This window comes from Heloderma suspectum, chromosome 5 (assembly GCF_057233095.1).
Source record: "Heloderma suspectum isolate Gila_16-S chromosome 5, 16-S_ref, whole genome shotgun sequence".
Classification (NCBI taxonomy): domain Eukaryota; kingdom Metazoa; phylum Chordata; class Lepidosauria; order Squamata; family Helodermatidae; genus Heloderma; species Heloderma suspectum.
In genome coordinates this window covers 183,636,379-183,660,204 of record NC_139462.1, presented here as the reverse complement: position 1 = coordinate 183,660,204, position 23,826 = coordinate 183,636,379, and the positions used below count along the sequence as shown (strand labels likewise).

Genomic DNA, 23,826 nt, shown 5'->3' with positions numbered 1-23,826 from the left:
AAAATACTTGGCAAGCAATATAACAAAAAAAAAAAAAAGTATCACTTTTTCCAAATGCATTGCATTGTGGAAAGAGAATGTTGCAGTGGCAGCCAACATAGATTAGGAAAAGGCCCTGGCTAGAAAGCAGCAATAGAGCTCTCTCTCTCTCTCTCTCTCTCTCTCTCTCTCTCTCTGCTTTATGATCATATGGTCATTAACCCTTTATGGTACTAATATTTACATTGCAATGAATTGCTAGAAAGGGGATGAGCAAATAGACTCAAGGATAACATTTGATCCATATCCTGAAATGAAGGTTCTCAGCCTATTTCAAAGGGGTGGGGGGTGGAATAGACGAAGGCAGGAATTGGCATTTGAAGCAAGACTTCAGAACCATTTGGGCTCTGCTATAGGCAGCAAAATATCTTGGGCCAGAACTGTATTTACAGGTACTGAAGACATAAAATTATCACAGTACGTACGCATTATGTTCCAGTGCTGATCCAATAAATTTCACTGCCAGAAGCAATTTTCAACCCCCCCCCCCCCCGCTGCATCATTTATACACTAAAAATGCAACCTGTACATCTCTACTTAGAAAAAAGCCTCATTGAGTTCATGGGGACTTAGTCCCAAGCCAAGTGTGGAGAGGATTGCAGCCTAGTTCCTGTGTTCATCTGGCTTCCTTCCTGGTTCTGCCTGAAGCAGATCACTGAGGCAGCATGGCATGACTGACCCTGATATTTTCATGCAACATTGCAGGGAACAAGATTGCCAAACCGGCATTTATGGAAAGGTGGAACATATTCTAACAGTTTTCACAATAATATGAGTCTGCAAAGTATGTTTAATCTCATAAAGCTATTGGTCCACTAGGACTTAACAGATTGTTTGCTTACTACACCCTTCAGCCAAAAAGACTCCCAGAAAGGCTTATAGAACCATAAAATATGAGACTGTCCCTGCCCTTGGGTTTATAATCTAAAAGTCACAATACAAAAGGGAGGAGGACAGAAGAAGGGGGAAAAAAGGAAACACAGGCACCAGTTCTTAAAGTTACAGACCTCTGGAAGAAGCCAAAAGGAGCTGGTCTGTCATCAACTGAAAATGGCTTTAAGGGGGTAATTTAGCAATTTAATACCTACATATTTTAACAAACTATGCATTAAGAATTCAGGAATACCTGAGCAAAAAGTGGAAAATGGTTAAAAATGCATTTATATCCTACTGAAGTTGATGTGATTTAACTAAGCATCTATTTAAGAGCTTTTCTAAAACAAAAGCCACTAGAAAAAAATCCTTTAAACCTATGTCACCTCTGAAAAGCTTGTCATTTCAACAACTTGTGGTTCATTACACTGTTCTATATACACTGTGCCACATAACATGACATCTTGATTTGACGTAAGCTATTATAATGTTCAAACTGGCACCATATAATTCCTTTAATTAGGACAATTCAGAACAATTGTCCATTTTTGGTTTCTGTTTCCCCCATTTGCTAACACAATATTTCTAAAAACCAACCATTCCTAATGATGGCAAATTTATAAATGCCTAAATTATGTGTCAGGCCATCTCAGTGGCTAATGCTTCATTTTAAGTAGAACTGACACCTAAAGAATCTGTACAATATATGTCAATATATTACAGTTTTGAGGCAGTCTTTTTCATGCTGTTACCAGAGTTGCCATATGCCTGAAGTGATGATAACGAATCTTATTTATTTATTTAATTTATTAATCGCCCATCTGGCCAGTCACCCAGCCACTCTGGGCGATGTACAACAATAAAAACAGCTTATACAATAAAATTCAACATTAAAAACATCACATTTATGAAATTACCCTAGCCCACCCCAAATGCCTGCCTGAACAACCATGTTTTTAATGCATGGCAGAAGCTCATTAAAGAGGGGGCATGGTGGAGTTCCCTAGGGAGAGAGTTCCACAGAGTGGGGGCCACCACAGAGAAGGCCCCCTCCCTTGTCCTCATCAGCCTAGCTGTCCTGGCTGATGGGACAGAGAGAAGGCTATCCAAGGCTGATCTTGTTGAGCGGCCAGTTTGGTGTTGCTGGAGGCGCTCCTTGAGATAGGCTGGGCCAGAACTGTATAGGGTTTTAAAGGTCAAACCAACTAAAGACCTCTGGTTCCTATTAACTTGCAAGCAATGGCGTATATGCTCATGCACAAACTCCAGCACAGGAGCACCACGCCATAAGTTTGCAACAGAACCAACCAAGACCCCAAATATTGTATATCATGAATTCAGCTACAGGAGTAACCAAATAATAAGACTTTATACAAGACCTGGTTTTCCTGAGCCAAGGTAGAATAACCAGATTTTCAGTCACTGCTATTCCATTGCTTTGCTAGTTTTCTAAAATTAACTATTCTTTTTCTTTGTGGTTGACTCTATCAAAAGTAGTTTGCACATCCAACATTGTTCGTGCATACATTCACTGTACAAGTTTTTACTTCCTAATTTAGAGTGGGTGCTGATCCTAGAAGATCCTTGATAATTTTGCCTTACTCTGTAGTATAGATACCTTACTTGAATCATTAGGAGTCACCTCCTTAGTCCTAGCTTGTGCAATACTGTAATCAGGATTGCATGGTTGATCTATGGGAAGCTGCTACTCAGTTTGTCCTGTCTTGCAGAGGGAGGATGCCAGGCTTTTGGTATGGTTCCAGCCCTATGATTCTATCATATATTCCCAAAAGTCCTGTCAGCCCGTTTAAGTTTATTTATTTATTTTTGTAATATTTTTACACCACCTTTTTACAAATGTCACCAAGGCAGTGTACAACAATCAAATAAAACAACAACAATAGCATAAAAACATAAAATCAACAATAAAACTATACAATATTAAAACATTAAAGCTAATAATAGCAATTTAAAAGAGCAAATTGAAAAGATGTGTCTGGACTCCATTTTGAAAAGCTGAGAGGGTGGTGATGAATTGTAACCCTGAAAGGAGAACATTCCATAGTTTGGGAGTGATATAAGAGAAATCCCCTTCAAGTGGGCTTCTGGGAGTGATGGTACCCTCAAAAGGACTTCTTCTACAGATCTAAATAAGCAGACAGGTTCATAGTGAGGCAGGCAGTCCCTTAGAAGGCCAGGCCCAAAGCCATTTGTAGCTTTAAAAGTTAAAATAAACAACTTGACTTGAACCTGGAAAACAACAACCAGCGCAGATCTTCCAATATTGGGGTAATATTATCTTGATACAGCACACCAGTTAGAAGCCTAGCTGCCACATTTTACACTGATTGAAGCTTCCAGGTGCTCTTCAAAGTTAGCCCTATGTAGAGCTCATTGCAATAGTCTAACGACAATGTGACCAATGCATGGATAACTGCTACCAAGTCTCAGAAAAGGTGGCAGCTGCTGCACTAAAGGCAATTGTGCAAACACACTCCTTGCCATTGCTGCCACCTGCAAATCCAGGGACAGTGTATGGTCAAGTAGCACTGCCAAGTTACTAACCTGATCTTTCAGGGGAACTGCAATCCTTTCCAGAACAGGTTGAATCCTAATCCCTGAGCCTGACTCTCTACTGATCAACAGTGCCTATATCGTGTCTGGATTTAATCTCAACTTGTTCATTAGGGATGAATGAGAATGTCATTTCTGCTGGCAAAACATGCAAGCCTGCTCTGCATGCAAGTGCAAGAACACATCCAGTGAAAATGTTTGCAAATTACTGAACATGTGCTCACATTCAATTTGCACAACTTCCCCTGTTCAATTTGCGCAAGTTTCCCAATATGCAGACATGTCTAGATCAGCCTAACTTTAATCTATGAAGGAAATTTGCACAACTTGCACATTTGATCACTGTGCAAAATAATCACTGTTCATTTTGTGCAATTTTCCCAAACATAAATCGGGCATGAGACAAGTGGCATGATGGTGTTTGCAGAATCACTCATTTGACCATCCCTATTGTTCACCTTCATCCAACACATTATCAAGCCCTTTTGTTTTCTGCTGGTGTGGCTCTGAATTTGGCAATGTAGCAGAGGCAGGGGGCACAGACGAGGACAGAGGGTGCATGTAGCCCACGGACTGTGTGTTATCCACCCCTGATGTAGATACTAAAATATGGGGGACAAGATAGAACCCTGTGAAACACAATAGGGCAAAAGCCATGTTGCTGATCAGTAGTCCCAAAGCACCTCCTTCTGGACCTGACCCAACAGAAAGGACGGGAACCACTGCAATACAGTGGTTGCAAGGCCAGCCCTGCCAGGTCAGGTGGCCCAGAAAGATACTATGGTTGATGCTATCAAAAGCCACCAAGAGGTCCAAGCGAACTAGTAGGGCTACACTCCCCCCCCACTTCAGTTCACAGCATAGGTCATCTACCAAGGTCACCAAAGCAGTCTCGGTCCCATATCCTGTCCAGAAGCCAGATTGAAATGGGTCCAGGTAATCAGTGTAATCCAGATATCTCTGGAGTAGAGATCCATCACCTTCTTGATCACCTTGGCTAGAAAAGGTATATTTGAGACTGGCCTATAGTTACATAACTCTACTGGGTCAAAGGAAGTTTTCTTTTAAAAAGGTGTTATTACTGCCTTCTTTAAGCAAGAGGGAATATTTTGGAGTACTTGATAGTCATTTTCTTCCTCCCTTTATCTCTTCTCATAACAATTTTGTGTTCATTTAGCATTTTCACCTATATAAGAGCAATGGGGTTACGGAAGGCTTTTGTCTCAGCTCAGGTATTACAGGAACCAGAGGCTCCCAGCCCATACTCAGTTCACAGAGTTTTGGGATTTAGAAACAAAACAAAATCCTGAAGGCCCAATCTTTCTGCAGCAGGTAGTATATGTGTGTGATGGAACATGTCAACTGTTGTATCAGTGCAACATTTAAAAACTGGGAGTCAGCCAGAATTGTAGCAAAGTTATCCTCCTGGTAAAACCAAGTATGTCAAATCAAATGTCCATGACTAATGTGTAAGATGGAAAGACCCAATTCCTAAATTCTTAGGTTCATTTCTTAAGCCCAGTTCCTAATGGATAGCATTCCTGTATAAGTTATATTCCATAGATTATCCTGGCCTAGAAGATTCTGGAGCAGCATTTCCCAGCCTTGCACCTTCCAGATGAATTGGACTATCACTCCCATCATTCCCAGCCAGCATGGCCACTGCTGGGAATGAAGTGAGTTCTAGTCCAACATATGTAGAGTGTGCCAGGTTGGATTAGGCTATTCTAGAGGCTTTGTGTACAATTTAACCAGTCCCAAGTTTCTCCTACTTTCCATTTTTCAGTACGATTTAAGTGCTGAATTGTTATTCATTGACTAATTATCAAAAACGATTGACAATAAATTACTGGAATGAAGTAGTGTTTACTGTGTACCTCTGTGTTTACTGTTTTCTCCTCTTTTGAATACAGGCAGTGTGCCTCAAAAACTCTTTTCATTGCTGCCCTGTGGAGGCCTTGGGGTAAGTAGGTTTTGCTTCGGTGTAATAAGGTGGCATAAACATATTATACTGGGTTGTTCAGTGGTATATTCTCTGTCTATATATTTGTGAAGTGAATGCTAAATATTGCTTGATTTCACAAGAAGATATTGATGTTTTCATCACATCATTCTAATCAAGTGTTATTTTTATTTCAGGAATTCAGTGCAATGTCATTGTGTGTAATTGTAACTGAATGTATTATATTTATATATTTGTAAGCTTTTAAAACTTGATTTAAACATGTTCATTATTGATTGATAAACAATGCTATTTTTAGCTTCCAAACTTAAGCTGTTCAATGGGTTGGATCTAGTATCTTCCTTCTGCAAGAGGAAGGGTCCTTTCATGAGAGGAAGGGTCCTGCTCATGGAATGTCCCTCCCCCTGATTTTTGGAGATTCCATCTCCCACACACACACTGCAGAGCATCCCATTCAGCAGGGTCTCTTGACTCTCTGTGTAGCATTTTCAGGGGGCTGGAGGGGCTGGGGAAGTCCACTTCTGTCAGCGCAGTTGATCCAGAGCAAATCTGAATCCAACCCTATGTAATTATAAATTGTAAGAATATATTGCTTATGCTTACTCAGTGTGTGAAAAACTTCCTCAAACATATATTATCGATATATAAACATCCCCATAGGCAAAAATAGACAGATACCTGTCCCACTGGAGATTACAATCTACAATGGACAATTAAAGATAGAGAGGGAAGAACATGGACATATACACATCCTAGAATAGAATCGGAAGTTAAGATTAATGGGAAAAGCCAAAGGCCACATGAAAAATGTGAACTTTGAGGAAGGGTTTGAAGGAAGGGAGAGAGATGGCACCACGTGCTTCAGTTCTCTAAAGCATTGAGCATAGACGTGTTGATGCTAGATGGATGTTAAATAATAGAACAGCAGTAGTAATGGTCAAATATCAACAAGAAGTAAATAAGTCTTATATACACGTACTGTACATTTCTTTGAAGGAAATCTTGCAATAATTTCTTAGCATTGTCATTTGTTTTTGTTTAACTAGTATGCATAAATAAATAAGGAAGAGCAATCTTTGCAATAATATCATCAGCTTCTAGCTTCAAAGCTTTTGAGTTGTCATTTATAACTTCAACATGAACCTGCCCCAAATTCCCTGGATACACTTAGAGAAATTGATAACAGACTGCCTCTTTTATGGCTCAAAGGAGGCAACAGCAATCACATCACTATTGGCAGTCAATATGATTTTTGACATGCTGTAAAAAGCATAAAAGGTCTTACAGCATTTGTTTAGATGAGGAATGGGCTCCCAAGCTGTGCTAGGGCTAAGTTTGGGTTTCAGCCCTCGTACCCCAGGGACTGTCCTGCAGACAAAAGAGAATTCCACATTTATCTTATAAAAGGAGGCAGCTGCCCAATACAGAGAGGCTAAAAAACAAAGAAGGAAATAAAACCAGCAGAAAGGGAGAGGTCAGTGTACAGTGTCAGATCTCTAAATTGAATGGACCCATGCTGAGGAAGACCCAATGTAACACCTTGCAGGAATCCAGGTAAGTAGTACTACAAGAGTGTTAAGTTAGGATTAGCTGCAAAGATGGCTGTGCCAAACTCTGTATCCCTTTTAGCCGGCCTAGCTTCTTTGGGCAGATGAGAATGATTTGGTGTACTACAAGCGTACCACTCTGAAAATTGTGTGAATGAAAGATGGATCCAAAAGGAGAAGACTAGGCAACACATTTAGCACACAGGGATACATTGGTGATACATCATGAGCCAGAAGGCTGTGGCTATTTGGCATGGTTTAGTTCCGTGTAATTAGCATTAGCTGCTTATGATTCCCATGAACATGGTGGATGCCAACATCAACTGGCATAGGTTTTGAACTTCTCTGAGAAGCATATTATTCTTCTGACATTCTTATCCCCAGTGTTGAAAAAAACACTAGAAATTATTGAGAGGGAAAAAACTACACTGAAACTTTGGGGGGAGGAGGAGGAGGAGAAGAAGGTAGAAAGTAGAAAGTAAACATTTCCCTCATCCCACATTCTCTCTCCCCATCCCCTCCCATTTAGATTTTCCCCTCCCCTCTTTATATCATCATGTCTTTAAAGAGGAAAACTTTCTTATACATGAGTAAAATAATTAAACACAAATTGGATAAATAAATAGTTACATAGAAACATAAATAAAACAAACCATTTTATTTTATTTTGGTATACAACTCACCTGATTTTAATGTAGGCTAGAACCATTTTTTAAAAACTTAAACATTTTGGGCCAAATAAGGTGCAAGGTGGGCTAGAAGTAGAAAATGTGTGTGTGGGTATATGTATAATTGAATAAATGTTCTGGAATCATAGGCTGATCTCCTGATTTAGGACAAATTCATAATAAAGCTTAGGTTCAAGGTAGTTCTGTTATCATTACCCTGTAGTAAACAGCAACTAAAATGGATGCAGTTCTCAACACTGCCACACTCCATTAATCCTCAGCATTCAGAGGTCCTCATAAGCTTCCAAAGCAGGTTGTCAGAGCATAGAAACACATAGAAACATACCAGACCTAGGAAGAGATTGTTGTTCAGGCAAGGTTCCAGCCCAAACAGGAAAACTTTTGTAACCCTTCCTGTTCAGGAGGGCCAAATGGCCAGTCTAGATTTGTTTCATAATCAAAATGTAATATCAGAAGAACCCAATGCTAGAGCATCTTTATCCTATCAAATAATTTGTCTGTGTGAAGTTTAAGGGGGAACCAGCATGCAAGTCCAAGTCATAAATAACGGTCTTAACTTTTTCAGAATTGAAAAGCATATGGGTCAAGCCATTCATTAAGGCTTGTTAAGACCTGACCCATATATCTTTGACTCTTTAGTTGTGGCAAGGAGTGGAGAAACATAATATTTTGATGTATAGCAAAATTATGTGTCTGATGGTTGCAGCCAGTAAAATTCCACGTGGATGACATTTACACTGCAGTCCCTTGAAATCAGTGGGACTTGCTTAGGCGTGAAAAAGCTTTGGACGGCCCTTTCAGACATTACTTAGACCCTTGCAGTAAGAAATGTTTAGTTGTTCCTATTTAACATGGAGCACAGCAACAGGGAATAGCTTTCGATAGTGCTGACATGATGGCAATAACATTTGAAGCCACTCTAGAAGAGCAGTAGGCTTATGCATGGGATTCAGCCAGCTTTTCTAGACGCACGGACTTCCACCAAGATGCTCTGGCACTGTTGTCTTCTGAGAATGAGAAGCCTGTTGTTGGCAGCCGTATCTTAATGCCACACACAATTCTTAAATGCAGGATCACTTTGGAAAAGAATGGATTTAGTTTCTACTCGCTTGCCAGTAAAGGGTGGGGAGTTGGAGGGGCAGCAGGGAGACTAAAGGAAACATATTTGCTCTGGAAACAAATGGCAAAGTGTGAGCCTCTGAAAGCTTTTGTACCCACTAAGACACATGGATTCAGTAAAGAGAGCATAAATCACCAGATGACATGACAAATCCATGGTTTCCAGAATGGCTTCTCATTTTTTATGATCTGCTAGATCATTCCACAAAGGTTGTCAACTTTTCTAACTTGGATAATGCTAGTTTCTGCTCTTTTGTATTTATTGCACCTCACTATGACATGCTATTTTGCATTTGTTTTGCTCCAGGCTTCCTGCTCATTCGAGCGCAGCTCTTGAGTGTTTGTACCTTGTGTTGTGTACCCAGGACAGATGAGGGATTCTGTTGGTGTACCACCCACCCCGCTGCCCATCAGACTCCCTGCCTGAGCTGACGGAGGTGGTCTCGGACTTGGTGTTGAGGACCCCTAGGGTGATGGTCCTGGGGGATCTCAACTTCCATGCCGAGGCCGCTGTATCCGGGGTGGCTCAGGACTTCATGGCCGCCATGACAACCATGGGGCTGTCCCAACATGTCATCGGCCCAACGCATACAAAAGGACACACGCTTGATCTGGTTTTCTTGACTGAGCAGGAGGATGGTGATCTGAAAGTGGAGGAATTAACATCTGTCTCTTTGTCATGGTCAGATCACTTCCTGCTGAGGTTTAGACTCCTGGTGGCCTTCCCCCTCTGCAAGGGTGGGGGACGTATTAAAATGGTCCACCCCCGGAGATTAATGGATTCCGATGGATTCCAGAGGGCTCTGGGGGATTTTCCTGCTGGTATGGCTGGTGCTCCTGTCGAAGCCCAGGTCGCTCTGTGGAATGCAGAGATGGCTCGGGCGGTTGACATGATCGCGCCCAAGCACCCTCTCCTCTGAGCAGAGCCCGGCCAGCTCCTTGGTATACACCTGAGCTGAGGGCAATGAAGCAAGAGGGGAGACGGCTAGAACGCAGGTGGAGGAGAACTCGTGCTGAATCTGACCGAACACAGGTAAGAGCCCACTATCAAGCCTACTCTGTGGCGGTGAGGGTGGCAAAGAGACAGTTCTTTTCCACCAGCATTGCATCTTCTCAGTGTCGTCCAGCGGAGCTTTTCCAAGTGGTTCGCGACCTGTTACATTCTGGGCCAGGGAGAGAGACGGTGGAACCCTCAGTAGCACGCTGTGACAAGTTTGCACAGCACTTTGAGGATAAAGTCGCTCAGATTCGTCATGAATTGGACACCACCATTAATGCAGTTCCATTGATAGAGGCGTTCAGAGCACCGTCTGGTCCAGTTTTATTGGATGAGTTTCAGTTACTGAGGCCTGAGGATGCGGACAAGGTGCTTGTAGGGGTGCACGAAAGTCACTTACCTGGTCTCGCAGCTTTTCGCGGTGGGGGGGAGGCGCTTCGCTGCTCCCCCCGCGAAGTTCAGGCCGGGAGGGGGGAGGCTTCCTGCCTCGCCCGGCCAAAATTCAGGCCAGGGGGGAGGCTTCCCGCCTCGCCCGGCCGCGAAATAAAAAGTTTTTTTAAAAAAACAAAAACGCCCCCGTGATAGGCTACGTGACGATTAGCGTAGCCTATCATGGCTGACTTTGCAGATCTAGCCGTGATAGGCTACGTTAATCGTCACGTAGCCTATCACGGGGGTGTTTTTTTTTTTTACTTTTATTGGAATGGCGGCGGCGGCAGCCGGTCGAAAGATCGGCTGCCGCCCCCGCCCCTGACGAAGACCCGACGAACCTCCGCCGGGACCCGCCGCCGGGAGGGACATTCGGGAAAGGTAAGTCCCGTCCTGGGGGGGGGGTGCGGGGGGTGGGGGGGTGCGGAGAATTACTCCCCGAAACTTGTTCGGGGGGCCGAACACGTTGGCGCTCAGCCCCCCGAAGTTTCGGGGAGAAATTCTCTGCCATCCCTAGGTGCTTGGCCAAGTCCGATCGAACACTTGTGTGCTTGACCCTTGCCCTTCATGGCTTATTAAATCAAACAAGGAGGGGTTGTCCGGCTGGGTCCAGGAGGTTGTAAATTCCTCCTTGAGAGAGGGAGTGGTGCCTGCCGCTTTAAAAGACGCGGTAATTAGACCACTCCTGAAAAAGCCTAACCTGGACCCAGAGGATGTTAACAATTATAGGCCAGTGGCCAACATCCCCTTCCTGGGCAAGGTGCTTGAGTGGGTGGTTGTAGGACAGCTCCAGGCACTGTTGAATGAAACGGATTATCTAGATCCATTTCAATCGGGCTTCAGGCCTGGTTTTGGAGCGGAAACTGCCTTGGTCGCCCTGTGGGATGACCTCTGACGGGAGAGGGACGGGGGAGTGTGACCCTGTTGATTCTCCTGGACCTCTCAGCGGCTTTCAATACCATCAACCATGGTATCCTTCTGGATAGGTTGTCTGGGTTAGGAGTTGGAGGCACTGCACTACAGTGGTTCCGCTCCTACTTGGATGGCCGATTCCAGAAGGTGGTGCTGGGGGATTATTGCTCTGTGCCATGGTAATTGTGCCATGGGGTTCCACAGGGCTCTATTTTATCCCCCATGCTGTTTAACATCTACATGAAACCGCTGGGGGAGGTTATCCGGAAGTGTGGGCTGAGGTGCCATCAATATGCGGATGACACCCAGCTCTACCTCTCTTTCTCATCAAAACCAGGTGAGGCAGTGGCTGTTCTGAACCAGTGCCTGGGCACGGTAATGGACTGGATGAGGGCTAATAAACTGAAACTCAATCCAGACAAGACGGAGGTACTGTTAGTGGGTGGTTCATCTGCCCGGCTAGGTGATATTCAACCTGTTCTGGAGGAGGTTGCACTCCCCCCTAAAGGATCACGTTCGTAGTTTGGGGGTGCTCTTGGATCCAGAACTGTCACTTGAGGCACAGGTGAACTCAGTGGCACGGAGCACTTTTTATCAGCTTAGGCTGGTATACCAACTACGCCCTTATCTGGACAGAGATAGCCTAGCTACAGTTAGTCATGCTCTGATAACTTCTCGTCTGGATTACTGCAATGCGTTATACGTGGGGCTGCCTTTGAAAACGGTCCGGAAACTTCACCTGGTCCAAAATAGGGCAGCAAGATTGTTAACAGGGACTGGCCTGCGAGCTCATATTACGCCAGTACTTATCCAGCTGCACTGGCTGCCAGTCCATTTCCGGGCCCGATTCAAAGTGCAGGTGTTAACATTCAAAGCCCTTAACGGCTTGGGGCCAGGTTACCTGAAGGATCGCCTCTTCCCATATGTGCCTGCCCGGATCTTAAGATCATCATCAGTGGCCCTTCTCCGTGAGCCCCTGCCAAAGGAAGTGAGGCGGGTGGCTACTAGGAGGAGGGCTTTTTCTGCTGTGGCACCCCGGCTCTGGAATGAGCTCCCTAGTGAGGTTTGCCTGGCACCTACATTGTATTCCTTTCGGCGCCAGGTGAAGACCTTTTTATTTTCCCAGGCATTTTAGCATTTTAGCTTTCTAAATTTTTATCTTTGCTGTTTTAAATCTGTATTTTAAACTCCTGCACTGCTGCTAGGTTTTATTGTGGTTGTATTGTTACATTGTGGTTTTAATGTTCTATATATTTTAAATTGTTTTATTGTGTGTTGTTTGGTTTTAATTCTGTGAACTGCCCAGAGAGCTTCGGCTATTGGGCGGTATAGAAATGAAATAAATAAATAAATAAATAAATTTATTGCATATCCAAGAAGGCAAGATGGCTGTCTGCTGAGACACAGGAAGTAGCCCAAGAAAGAAGGAAAGCAAAAGGCAACAGTGAAAGGGGGAGATATGCCCAATTAAATGCAAAATTCCAGAGGTTAGCCAGAAGAGATAAAGAGTTGTTTTTAAGCAGGCAGTGCGTGGAAGTGGAAGAAGATAATAGAATAGGAAGGACAAGAGATCTCCTCTAGAAAATTAGGAACATCGGAGGTAAACTCCAGGCAAAAATGGGTATGATCAAAAACAAAGATGGCAAGGACCTAACAGAAGCAGAAGAGAGCAAGAAAAGGTGACAAGAATATATGGAAGAGCTGTATAGGAAGGATAATAATATCGGGGATAGATTTGATGGTGTGGTCAGTGAGTTAGAGCCAGACATCCTGAAGAGTGAGGTTGAATGGGCCTTAAGAAGCATTGCTAATAACAAGGCAGCAGGAGATGACGGTATCCCAACTGAACTGTATAAAATCTTGCAAGATGATGCTGTCAAGGTGATGCATGCCATATGCCAACAAATTTGGAAAACACAAGAATGGCCATCAGATTGGAAAAAATCAATTTATATCCGCATACCCAAAAAGGGAAACACTAAAGAATGTTCAAACTATCCAACAGTGGCACTTATTTCACATGCCAGTAAGGTAATGCTCAAGATCTTGTAAGGTAGACTTCAACAATTCATGGAACGAGAATTGCCAGATGTACAAGCTGGGTTTCGAAAAGGGAGAGGAACTAGAGACCAAATTGCCAATATCCGCTGGATAATGGAGAAAGCCAGGGAGTTTCAGAAAAACATCTATTTCTGTTTTATTGACTATTCTAAAGCCTTTGACTGTGTGGATCATAACAAATTGTGGCAAGTTCTTGGTGGGATGGGGATACCAAATCATCTTGTCTGCCTCCTGAGGAATCTGTATAACGACCAAGTAGCAACGGTAAGAACAGACCACGGAACAACGGACTGGTTTAATATTGGGAAAGGAGTACGGCAGGGTTGTATACTCTCACTCTACCTATTCAACCTGTACGCAGAACACATCATGCGACGTGCTGGGCTTGATGAAGCCAAGGCTGGCTGGAGTTAAAATCGCTGGAAGAAACATTAACAATCTCCGATATGCAGATGATACCACTTTGATGGCTGAAAGCGAGGAGGAACTGGGGAACCTCATGACGAAGGTGAAAGAAGAAAGTGCAAAAGCTGGGTTGCAGTTAAATCTCAAAAAAACCAAGATTATCAAACAAGCAACTAGCTTGATTGATAACTGGCAAATAGCGGGAGAAAATGTGGAGGCAGTGACAGACTTTGTCTTTCTAGGCGCAAAGATTACTGCAGACGCTGACTGCAGCCAGGAAGTCAGAAGACGTTTACTTCTTGGGAGGAGAGCAATGACAAATCTGGATAAAATAGTGAAGAGCAGAGACATCACACTGACAACAAAGGTCCGCATAGTTAAAGCAATGGTATTCCTAGTAACCTATGGCTGCAAGAGCTGGACCATAAGGAAGGCTGAGCGAAGGAAGATAAATGCTTTTGAACTGTGGTGCTGGAGGAAAGTTCTGAGGGTGCCTTGGACTGCAAGAAGATCAAACCAGTCCATAGTCCAGGAAATAAAGCCAGACTGCTCACTTGAGGGAATGATATTAAAGGCAAAACTGAAGTACTTTGGCCACATCATGAGAAGACAGGATACCCTGGAGAAGATGCTGATACTAGGGAAAGTGGAAGGCAAAAGGAAGAGGGGCCAACCAAGCGCAAGATGGATGGATGATACTCTGGAGGTGATGGACTTGAACTTGGGGGAGATGGGAGTGGCAACGGCCAACAGGAAACTCTGACGTGGGCTGGTCCATAAAGTCACGAAGAGTTGGAAGCGACTGAACAAATAAACAACAACAAAAACTATATGCATAGCCATGACACTAACTGGTTGACCTTGAGTCACTATCTCTCAACCTGACCTACCTCCCAGGATTATTGTGAAGATAAAAATGTGGGGAGGGGGACCATGTCCTTGGAGGAAAGACAAGATAAAAATGTAATAAATAAATACGTATTTATACATTAATATATAAATATTTTGGACCCTGCATGTCCCGAACTTTCCATATCCAGCCCATATTGGCTGCTTTATCTCTCATATCTTTGCCCAGGGTGGCCCAGATGGTCCTATGGCTGATAACGTTCTGATGTCTTGTAAAACAGTTTTAGTCCACTGTGCATTTGGCTAGTAATTTGAATAGTGTTTTTGTTCCCATTCTCAATGGGGTTTACTTCTGAGTAGACATTAGGATTGCACGGTAAGTCTCCCAAGGCAATTATTAACTGGCTGTTAATTAGTGCTTAATTTCTCAGCAAGGGATACCGGAGCTCATGTCTGCCTGTACGTTATGCCCTTTGCCCTATATGCCTTCCCTCTAATCCCAGGACCTTTCCAGGTATTTGAAAGGCCTATACAGCCATCACTGAAACACCCAGACAATAGGATGTTTAGACACTCCCCCCCCCATATACCTAATGTGTGAATGGAAAGCAAGACCATAAGCACTGCACGCACTCCCAACATGACCATGCCTCAGTGTATGTTCAGTGGAGTGTCTAAAAGGTGTGCCTCCTATGTAGGCACAGCTGTCCTCACATAGACACCCCTTTCTGTCACTCCACTGAACATGTAAGAGGTAGGGGCAGAGATGTGTTTATGTCAAGGGTGGGATCAGGGGCCATGGCCCTGCTTGCTGCTCCATGTGTTTGGCATACAAATGGGTAAGGAGCATCTAAATAACCCTATAATTGACCCAGCAAGCTATTCTGCTGTGGGGAATAGTGCTGTTTGCCAATACATAGACCACTAATCCCAGTGTTTGGTATTGTATTGCTGTATTGGGATGAGTGATGCCCATTAGGAAAACATAGGTATCTCTGAGGTTCTTGAACTCAAGAATGTAGATATAGAGCTTTTCTGCAAGAGGCATTTATTGTGCACTCGTCATTCTTTACTCAATGTTGTTTACAGGTTCTTTAGATGAACCAGTTTCACTTCCTGTTTTTTAAGAGCACTTCCCTAGGTGGTGGTGGTGGTGGTTTTGAGTGCGGAAAATGGAGTATTTGTGAAAGTGAAGGAAAATGCATTGTCCTACTTGTAATTGTGATATTCCACTATAGCGCAGCACCACCTAGAGGTTATGTAGCAGAAAAGCAGGAAAGGAAAAGCTCTTTGTGTAGAACTTGGATCTCAATTCCACAATGGAACTGAAAGTAGATACAGCAGATTAACAGTCTCGTGTATTAATGCTCATAGAGGATAGCTGTTTTTTCTTTCAGAACACACCACACAGGGCCTATTTCTGTGGGAAAAAAATGTATGCATGGTGTAGGTAAAAATCCAGTAGCTTTCACATGGGATAAATGCAAATAAATTTTTATTTAAGTTATCCAGACTTTTTTTAAAAAAAGAACTCCACATACACTTCTGGGACAGGTGGTTTAATTTCTATAATCTGTGGCTTTGCTTAGGTCTGGCTGTACTACACATGCCAATGATTGAGCAGTGTTGTTGGCTGGATTTGGAAAAGCTTGCAACTTCTATATTCATTCAGGAAACACTGAATGAAGTAAATCCATATGTGCCTTAAAAGTCTTTAGACTTCAGAGTGGGACTGTATATTCTGGCTTGTAACGTTGTCATGAATGATTCTGCCAGTCTGAAGTGTTGCTGAAATACGAACAAGGATGCTGCCCCAACTTTTACTGTAGTTGTATTTCAAAACTCAAGTATTGCTGCTTTTAAGGAGCCTGCGGATGCTCATTTTTCCTTGGTTACCTACCTATACCTCATATATATCACATGTGGTGTAATGTTGATTAAGTTTCAGAAAATGTCTATGGGTGCAATCCTATGCATGTTTGGACAGAAAGAAGTCCTACAACTCCCAGCATTTCATAATCAGCATGGCTGCTTGGGGAATCCTAGAAGTTGTTGGACTTCTAAAAGGCCATAGTATTGTGCCCAAAGGGGCAGAACAGGCCTGACAACAGCAGGTGACATCTTGGACAGCTGTTGAGGGCCTACCATTGATGACATCACTGCCCTGGGCCTTCTTTTCTGGCACTTTGGTTAGGGCTGGGCTGCTGTTATTATTATTGCTCACAATGCCCTGAAGTTGTCCTGCTCTAGAGCAAGGCTTGGCTGTTTGCAAGCACGCACAGGGAGTGAGGCAACAGAGTAGTCAAGTTGGTAAGCAAATGGTCAAGCACACAGGTTGCAGTCCAAGGAGTTTTAAGCCAAGGCGGGAGTGATCAAAATCCAGGCAGAAGTCAACACCAGCAGTCAATCAGGCAACAACGATCAGGGAACAGCAGCAGGAGTCAAGATCACAAGCAAGAGGTCAAACACATTAAAACAGTCAGGCACGTTACAGAGTCCAGAAGCAGGGTCGCTGAGCAGTCCAAAAGGTCAGGAAACCAAGCATCAGACACAGGGCATGACTCAGGAGGCAAGGTACATGGCAGAGGCTGGAAGGACCAAGTTGTTCCAACAATGGCTGGGTTTCCAGTGAAGGCTCTTGAGCCCAAAGCCAGCCAGACCCCTCACAGAGCTCAGCTGTAGCAATCAGAGCTCCCTTTCCAGAGCCTACTCCTGAGGAGTCCCTTTCTCCTGGGGAGACCTCTTCTGGAGGCATGCTGTCCTTCGCCCAGGAGCCCTACTAGCCTGGTGCTTGAGGCGACAATGCTCTCGGGGATCGGGGGTGGCTCAGCCTCTGAGGCAGAGTCCATCTCTCCTGACAAGGATGGCCCTGCAGCCACTTCCTCCAAGGGTTCAGGCTCCTTTGGGTCTGGTGGCAGTCCCTGGTCTGGGGTGTCCTGTGCTTCTGGGGCCTCAAGTGCCTCCTCTGAGGAGGACTCCTCCAGTCGGAGCATGACATCAGTGATGCTACGGTACTTTGGGACATTGGGGCTATTTACAATAGTGGCTGGCCCAGGTTCATTTAAGAGAACTGCTATTGCCATCGCCATCCTTCTCCAGGCTTTTCACCCCTCGCCCCCCATATATCTAGTGGAAAGGAGAGGAGGGGGAAGAGGAGGAGTTGAGAGACTGTCAAACCTGGAGCAGGTCTCAGGGAGGAAAATAAAAATTGCACATTTGGGCAAAAACCCAGAGGAGGAATTCTGTGGATAAATCCATGCACCTGAATGTGGGCCACAATTCCTGATGAATGTCCAGACTCCTATCCAGCTTTCATCCAAATTGGCAGGAACATACTAGAATCCTGATGTCTCCCCTTTGCACTAGGCCTGCACCAGGCCTAGCAAAGGTTTCTAGTTAAAGACATGATTCAGTGATGTCACTAGACAGCACCATAAGAGCCCATTTTGTGAGGGAACAGTCCTTTCTTTTAACTGAGCCAAAGCTAAGTATCCTTTCTACTTCCGCGCTCTGAATCTCTCCGTCTAAAAGAGCAACTCCACTCTGAAGAAAGATTAGGATGTTTGGGAACTGTTTAGCTTAGAAAAAGGGAGACATGGTAGACATAGGGGTGTATAACATTCATCATGGAAATGGATAGGGAAATGTGCCCCCATTCCACTGCACCCCATCTGTCATAATACTGGATCCGGGGTCATCCAATGAAGCTGAATGGTGGGAGATTCAAGATGGATAAAAGGAAATACTTCTTCACATTAGCACATAGTTGAACTATGGAATTCAATACCACAAGATGTTGTGATGGCCACCAACTTAGCCGGTTTTAAAAGGGGATTAGGCACATTCATGAAGGATAAGGCTATCAAGGGTTGCTAGGCATGATAGCTATATATTAGCTTCAGTATCAGAGACAGTATGCCACTCAGTACCACTTGCTGGGGAACATGAGTGGGAGAGTGCTATAATTGCACGCATGTCCCATGGGCATCTGGTTGGCCACTGTGGGAACAGAATGCTGGACTAGATGGACCCTTGGTCTGATCCAGTATGGCTCTTCTTATGTTCTTGAAGCTCCTTGTCCCTTGAAGCTGTTTTAATACAGGTATTTGCATATGTGTAATTTATTTTTTTAATTTATTTATTTACAATATTTGTATACTACTCCATATCTAGACCAGATTTCAGGGTGGTGAACACAAAAAATAAAACAGTAAAAGATAAAGTAAATTTTTATCTTTGCTGTTTTAAATCTGTATTTTAAACTCCTGCACTGCTGCTAGATTTTATTGTGGTTGTATTGTTATATTGTGGTTTTAATGTTCTATATATTTTAAATTGTTTTATTGTGTGTTTGGTTTTAATTTTTGTAAACTGCCCAGAGAGCTTCGGCTATTGGGCGGTATAGAAAATAAATAAATAAATAAATAAAGAATAAAAAGATTAAAATACCACATTAAAATTATACTTGTTTAAAAACATAATACCAGTAAAAACCGTAACTGGTCAATTACGGAATGCCTCGTACAACAGTGCTGTTTTCAGGAGGCGTCGCAAATGACACATTGTTGGCGCCTGCCTGATATCCAGGGGCAGGGAATTCCAAAGATAGAGGGCCACCATGCAGAATGCTCTTTTCCTGGTGGACTCCAGTCAGGCCATAGGTCCATGTTTATGCCATATGTAGGACAGATCCTCGTCCCTATGGAGGTGTGACTGGCACCAGCACTGCAATTATTTTAGCACCAGCTTAAAATCGTTTTGTTGGCTCAGGCATTTTGGTTGTTCTTGGTCTGTTCTATTGCATTTGCTGCCTTTTTGTCTTTACCATGATGGTATGGTTTTAGTGTTTTTTATTGTATTATATATTGTTCTGGTAATATTTTTACACAGCCCTAGTATCTGCAAAGATGAGGGGTGGATCTAAAACATTTCAGTAAAATAAGTGAAGATGTTGTTCGTGTCATATAATGTGCAATTTGTGCCATATGCGTGCCAAATACATGCATTTGCATATAATGTGTAGTTGGTACTATGAGCCAGGGCTCACAGCACTTTACAAAGTCATAACTAATTTCAGGTATTTATTTCCTGTAATGAATATTCCAGATAGTATTTGTACCCATACAACTATTTTATCAAATATTCTATCAAAGAGCAAACAGCAGCTCTAAATGCAGATGCATGTGGACCTGCACACACACCCAGCAGGAAGAAACAAAAGACAGAGAGCAGCAGAGTAAGTTTATTAGGAACATCCGTGCTTGCCAGAAAAGTGAACATAGCAAAGGGTAAGGGTGATTTTCTTGCCTCTGGCTCTGTTTTGATGTATCCTGGTTGTATGCTGGTTCCTTGTGTGTTTTTTGCTCTATGCTGGATTTTTCATCAGATTTTATGGTCCTGTTTTATAATGCTCATGTATTATGTTGCTTGTTCTGCATTGCCCTGAGCTATTCAGATAAGATGGTATATATATATTTTTGAACAACAAAAATGAGTGCTGTGAAAGGGTTCTTCAGCAATTGTTACGGCTTTTTTCTGCTATGCGCAGTGCAATGGCAATTGGAAAATTTGAATCACTAACCACAATAGCCCAACAGAAAGAAAATACATATGGATCGTGCAAACCAGAACGAAGGCGCAAATAAAATATACTGTGGATTCTGCTTGCATGTATGGTACTAGACGTTATAGGTGTAATTATGGGTCCCACTTCTGCCCTGGAGCGCCTTTTCCACAGAGTGCCATTTTTTTAAAACACCATCATAATTTACAGTTGCTGGCAGTTGCAACACACCTGGATAAGACTTGAAGGCTTGTAGGCCTAGCCTGTGTGGGGCTTCCTCAGGAGTTTAGGCAGTGGTATGCACAACTCTAAATATTTTTTAAGTGTTTGAAAGAAATGAATTAGATTGGCGGGGGAGAGAGAAACATGAGTTGGTAAAACAGGCTGTTTTACACAAGATAGCTTGACTGAGCAAAGTGCTTCCAAATGCTTCATGATAGCACGGGAAAGATGACAGGTGCAACACCTACCCTCATAACAAAAGCAAGCGGCATTGCATCGTGATTTGTATACCTTGCCCCAAGTCAGCATTTGTTCCCCTGTGGTTGAAGCTAGAGAAGTCAACATACAGTTTTTAAAAGCACACTTGCATTCCGTGACGTTGTATGAAGGTACGGTATTAACACAGCCACTTATTTAATAATTAGTATGTGACTCAGTTTTAGAATCATACATAGACAGTACTGTATATTTAAGAAGGTGCTGCTATTTGCTATTGCATGCACCACATGCACTGCATTCGATGACCCTCAGCTCCAAAGTAACAGCTATAAATATTAGAATAGTGAATCAGCCTGGCTATCATTAATGCTTACAACAGAAATTGTTCGTAATTTCCATCCACAGGGTTACTGCTCTGCAGCCCCATGAGAGAAATGTTCAGCCCTGAGGAAGATTATACCCATGGGACCCCTTCCCTCTTATTTGCACAACTGTTCCCATCCCACTGTCCAAAGGACACAGCTGCCACCTGTGTCAGCTGGCAGTGGGACTGAGGAAAACGCATTTGCTCCAGACATAGAACTGGGCCCTCTTGACTGTTGGACCCCAGAAACAAACCCTCCCCCCATGCTTTTCCTGCCTGCTCTCAGGTGATAAATTGCTGAACCGTTTCTGATTCATATTGGCCGTGATTTAAAAAAAAAAGCCTTTTATTTTAGGAATATGACCCACAGTTGCCATTTTTAAAAAGGTGCTTGCTACAGCTGTGTGTTCATTTTAGTATTTATGAATTTCACTTAAACTTTTGTTCTGGCCTTTGCAAAACCAATTCTTTCATCAGACATTAAGGCTGTGTGGAATATATATTGCATCTATCCCTATGGCCTGGTGTCTAACTAGGCCAGCTCTGGCCTATGTAATACTGTTTGTAATGGGAAATCTAAACAGGGAATGGCAGTGAGGCATGACAGGAATGTGTTTCCATTGGAGAAGTCAGTGCAGAGAAAAAGTATAAGCAAAGCCATGTCCAGAAGGCCTTTTCAGCTGGCCAAGACGGAAGACTAATGTTATTGTACACTGGCTGTCACCGTGCCAGCCCTCCCTCACTGATTTGTTTTCTCTCATACTCTCTCTCTCTCCCCCTTTCTCCCCCACCCCTCACACCCCGCCCCTCTGCTAACTGTTTGCTCAGGTGGACAGTGACACCATTTGGAATGAGCTGCATTCGTCCGGTGCTGCACGCATGGCTGTTGGCTGTGTCATCGAATTGGCTTCCAAAGTGGCCTCAGGGGAGCTGAAGGTGAGGTCTGGGTTGCATTGTGTGTGGGAAAACTAGGGGGAAAGCAGAAAGCGATGTTGTTGTTCTGGGGTTGAAGGGAGTGGAGAAATGAGAATAGGGAAGATGGTGGGTCACTAAGGTGTGGCAATCTAAATAGCCTTGCTTGGTAGTCAGGAGATTACTCAAAGCCTTCCAATTCACCAGAGATGGTTTGGCTGCCAGTATACTACAGTATTATTACAATTATTTTACCACAGAGTCCATTGCACAACCATTGTCCAAGTTAAAATGACTCAGAGGATGTACAGATCTGGCATACTCTTCTGAAATTCTCTTTTGAAAAGATTAAAAAAAATCTTATTGAGTTGTAAATATAGCCTAAAAATGCCACCCAAAGCGAAGAAAAGTAAATAATAGACCTGTGGGCTTTGAAGAAAGAATGATATTGTTGATTAGAAGGGTAATGATGCAGAGTATGCCTTTCCGTCAAACAATCTCAAACTTCCCCGTTTTTGAGCTTCCTTTCTACATGATCTGAAAAGAATGAGGTACAAAACCCAAATTATCCCCAGTCTAAACAATTTGTAAAACTTACACACTTGACAGATGTTGACATTTTATTTGATATTTTAACAACTCTTTTTTAAAGGTGGACCATATAGAGCCTGAATGCTCAGATACCCCAATAAACATTCTTGGAAGTAACACATCGTCAGTAAAATTGTTTATAAAGGTTTTAGGCCAAGTGGCAATGGATTTCACACAGTTACCAAAGCCTACATACATAGTTCAGATTTAAAAGAAGTTATATGCATATTATTTAATACCTATTTAGATTAAGGCAGAATATAGGTATAGTTGTCAAATCTGACCTATGTACCTAGACTTTGGACACTGTGTGAAATCCATTACCATTTGGCCTAAAACAGTGAGAAAAACATTACATGGAGAGAATGTGACAGAAGTTATATTTAATACCAATTTAGATTAAGGAGAATATATCTATAGTTGTCACATTCTCATGGTTGAATTTTTATTAGGATCCATTCCCAAAAACCTTCTTTGAGTCTAAAGCTTCAGTCCATTCCCCCTGCCCCATTTTATCACTGGGGCATTTATGTAGGGTGTAAATATAGATTGATGTGGAGGAATCTGCTGTAGGATGAAGTATGATCTAGAACACAGGTGGGGAACCTTTTTTCTGCCAAGGGCCACATTCTCTTAGGGGTACTATTGGGGGCTGCATGTTGAGGGTATGCGCCCAGCAGTGGGTGGTGCCAGAGCAAAAACTGGGCAGGGCCACTCTCTTTTCTCTTTCTGCCACCTCCCTTCTCTCTTTCTCTTTTTCTCAACCACCTACTTTTCTCTCTCCCTCTGACTCCCTCTCCCAGCAACTGCCTGGGAAGTTACCAATCATTCTTGCCAGAGATCTAAACTGGCTGCAGAGGGTTTTTAAAATTAGCCTGACTGGAAGGCTTCATGTAGCCCTAAGACCGCAGGTTGCCCACACCAGGCTAGAAGGTCTTAAAAACTCTGTTAGGTCTTTGGTTCAATTATTCTAAGACCAGAATGAAATGTAATGGGAGAGGCAAGCAAAATCAGCAGCCCTCATCTTCTCTTCTCCTTCCTGGTAAAATCTGATAATGCAAAACCATCACCTGGCTCTGAGTTTCTTTGCTTCCACAAGCAGCAGCCAATGAAGTTCAGCATAGGTGGGAACACTTCAGACTTGTTGTATTACTAGGCATTAGGTGATAGAAGAAGAAGAGACGTGGGGCTCCTGTTTTCAGTAGCAGCCATAAGTTTGCCTATGATGACATCTACTTGAGACCTAAGGTTCAGACCTTTAACATTGTCCTCAAATCAAACATATTTACACTTATATTATAGGTAAAACCCTGAATACAAAAAATCAGTGAGAAGTCCTAAGTTAGGGGTTTCCAACATAGTCCCTGTGGTCACCAATGTGCCTATGGACACTTTTCTTGGCACCTGCCAGGCTTCCTGCCCCTCCTGATTTTTTTTAAATTTCAAAGTTGTTGTGGGGTGTTTTTTGTTTTGTTTTTAACTAAAAAAATACTGGGAC

The 23,826-nt window shown here is 43.1% G+C and overlaps 1 protein-coding gene across 1 annotated transcript in view; it reads left to right on the top strand.

Moving 5' to 3' along the window:
• The window catches only part of LOC146344932 (histone deacetylase 9-like), a 284,959-nt gene that overhangs the window by 10,182 nt on the left and 250,951 nt on the right, over window positions 1-23,826 (top strand). The window contains exons 4-5 of the mRNA XM_084859825.1: window positions 5,404-5,449; window positions 21,654-21,761. Of these exons, the coding sequence (XP_084715951.1) occupies window positions 5,404-5,449; window positions 21,654-21,761 (154 nt within the window). The remainder of the gene's footprint in view (window positions 1-5,403; window positions 5,450-21,653; window positions 21,762-23,826) is intronic.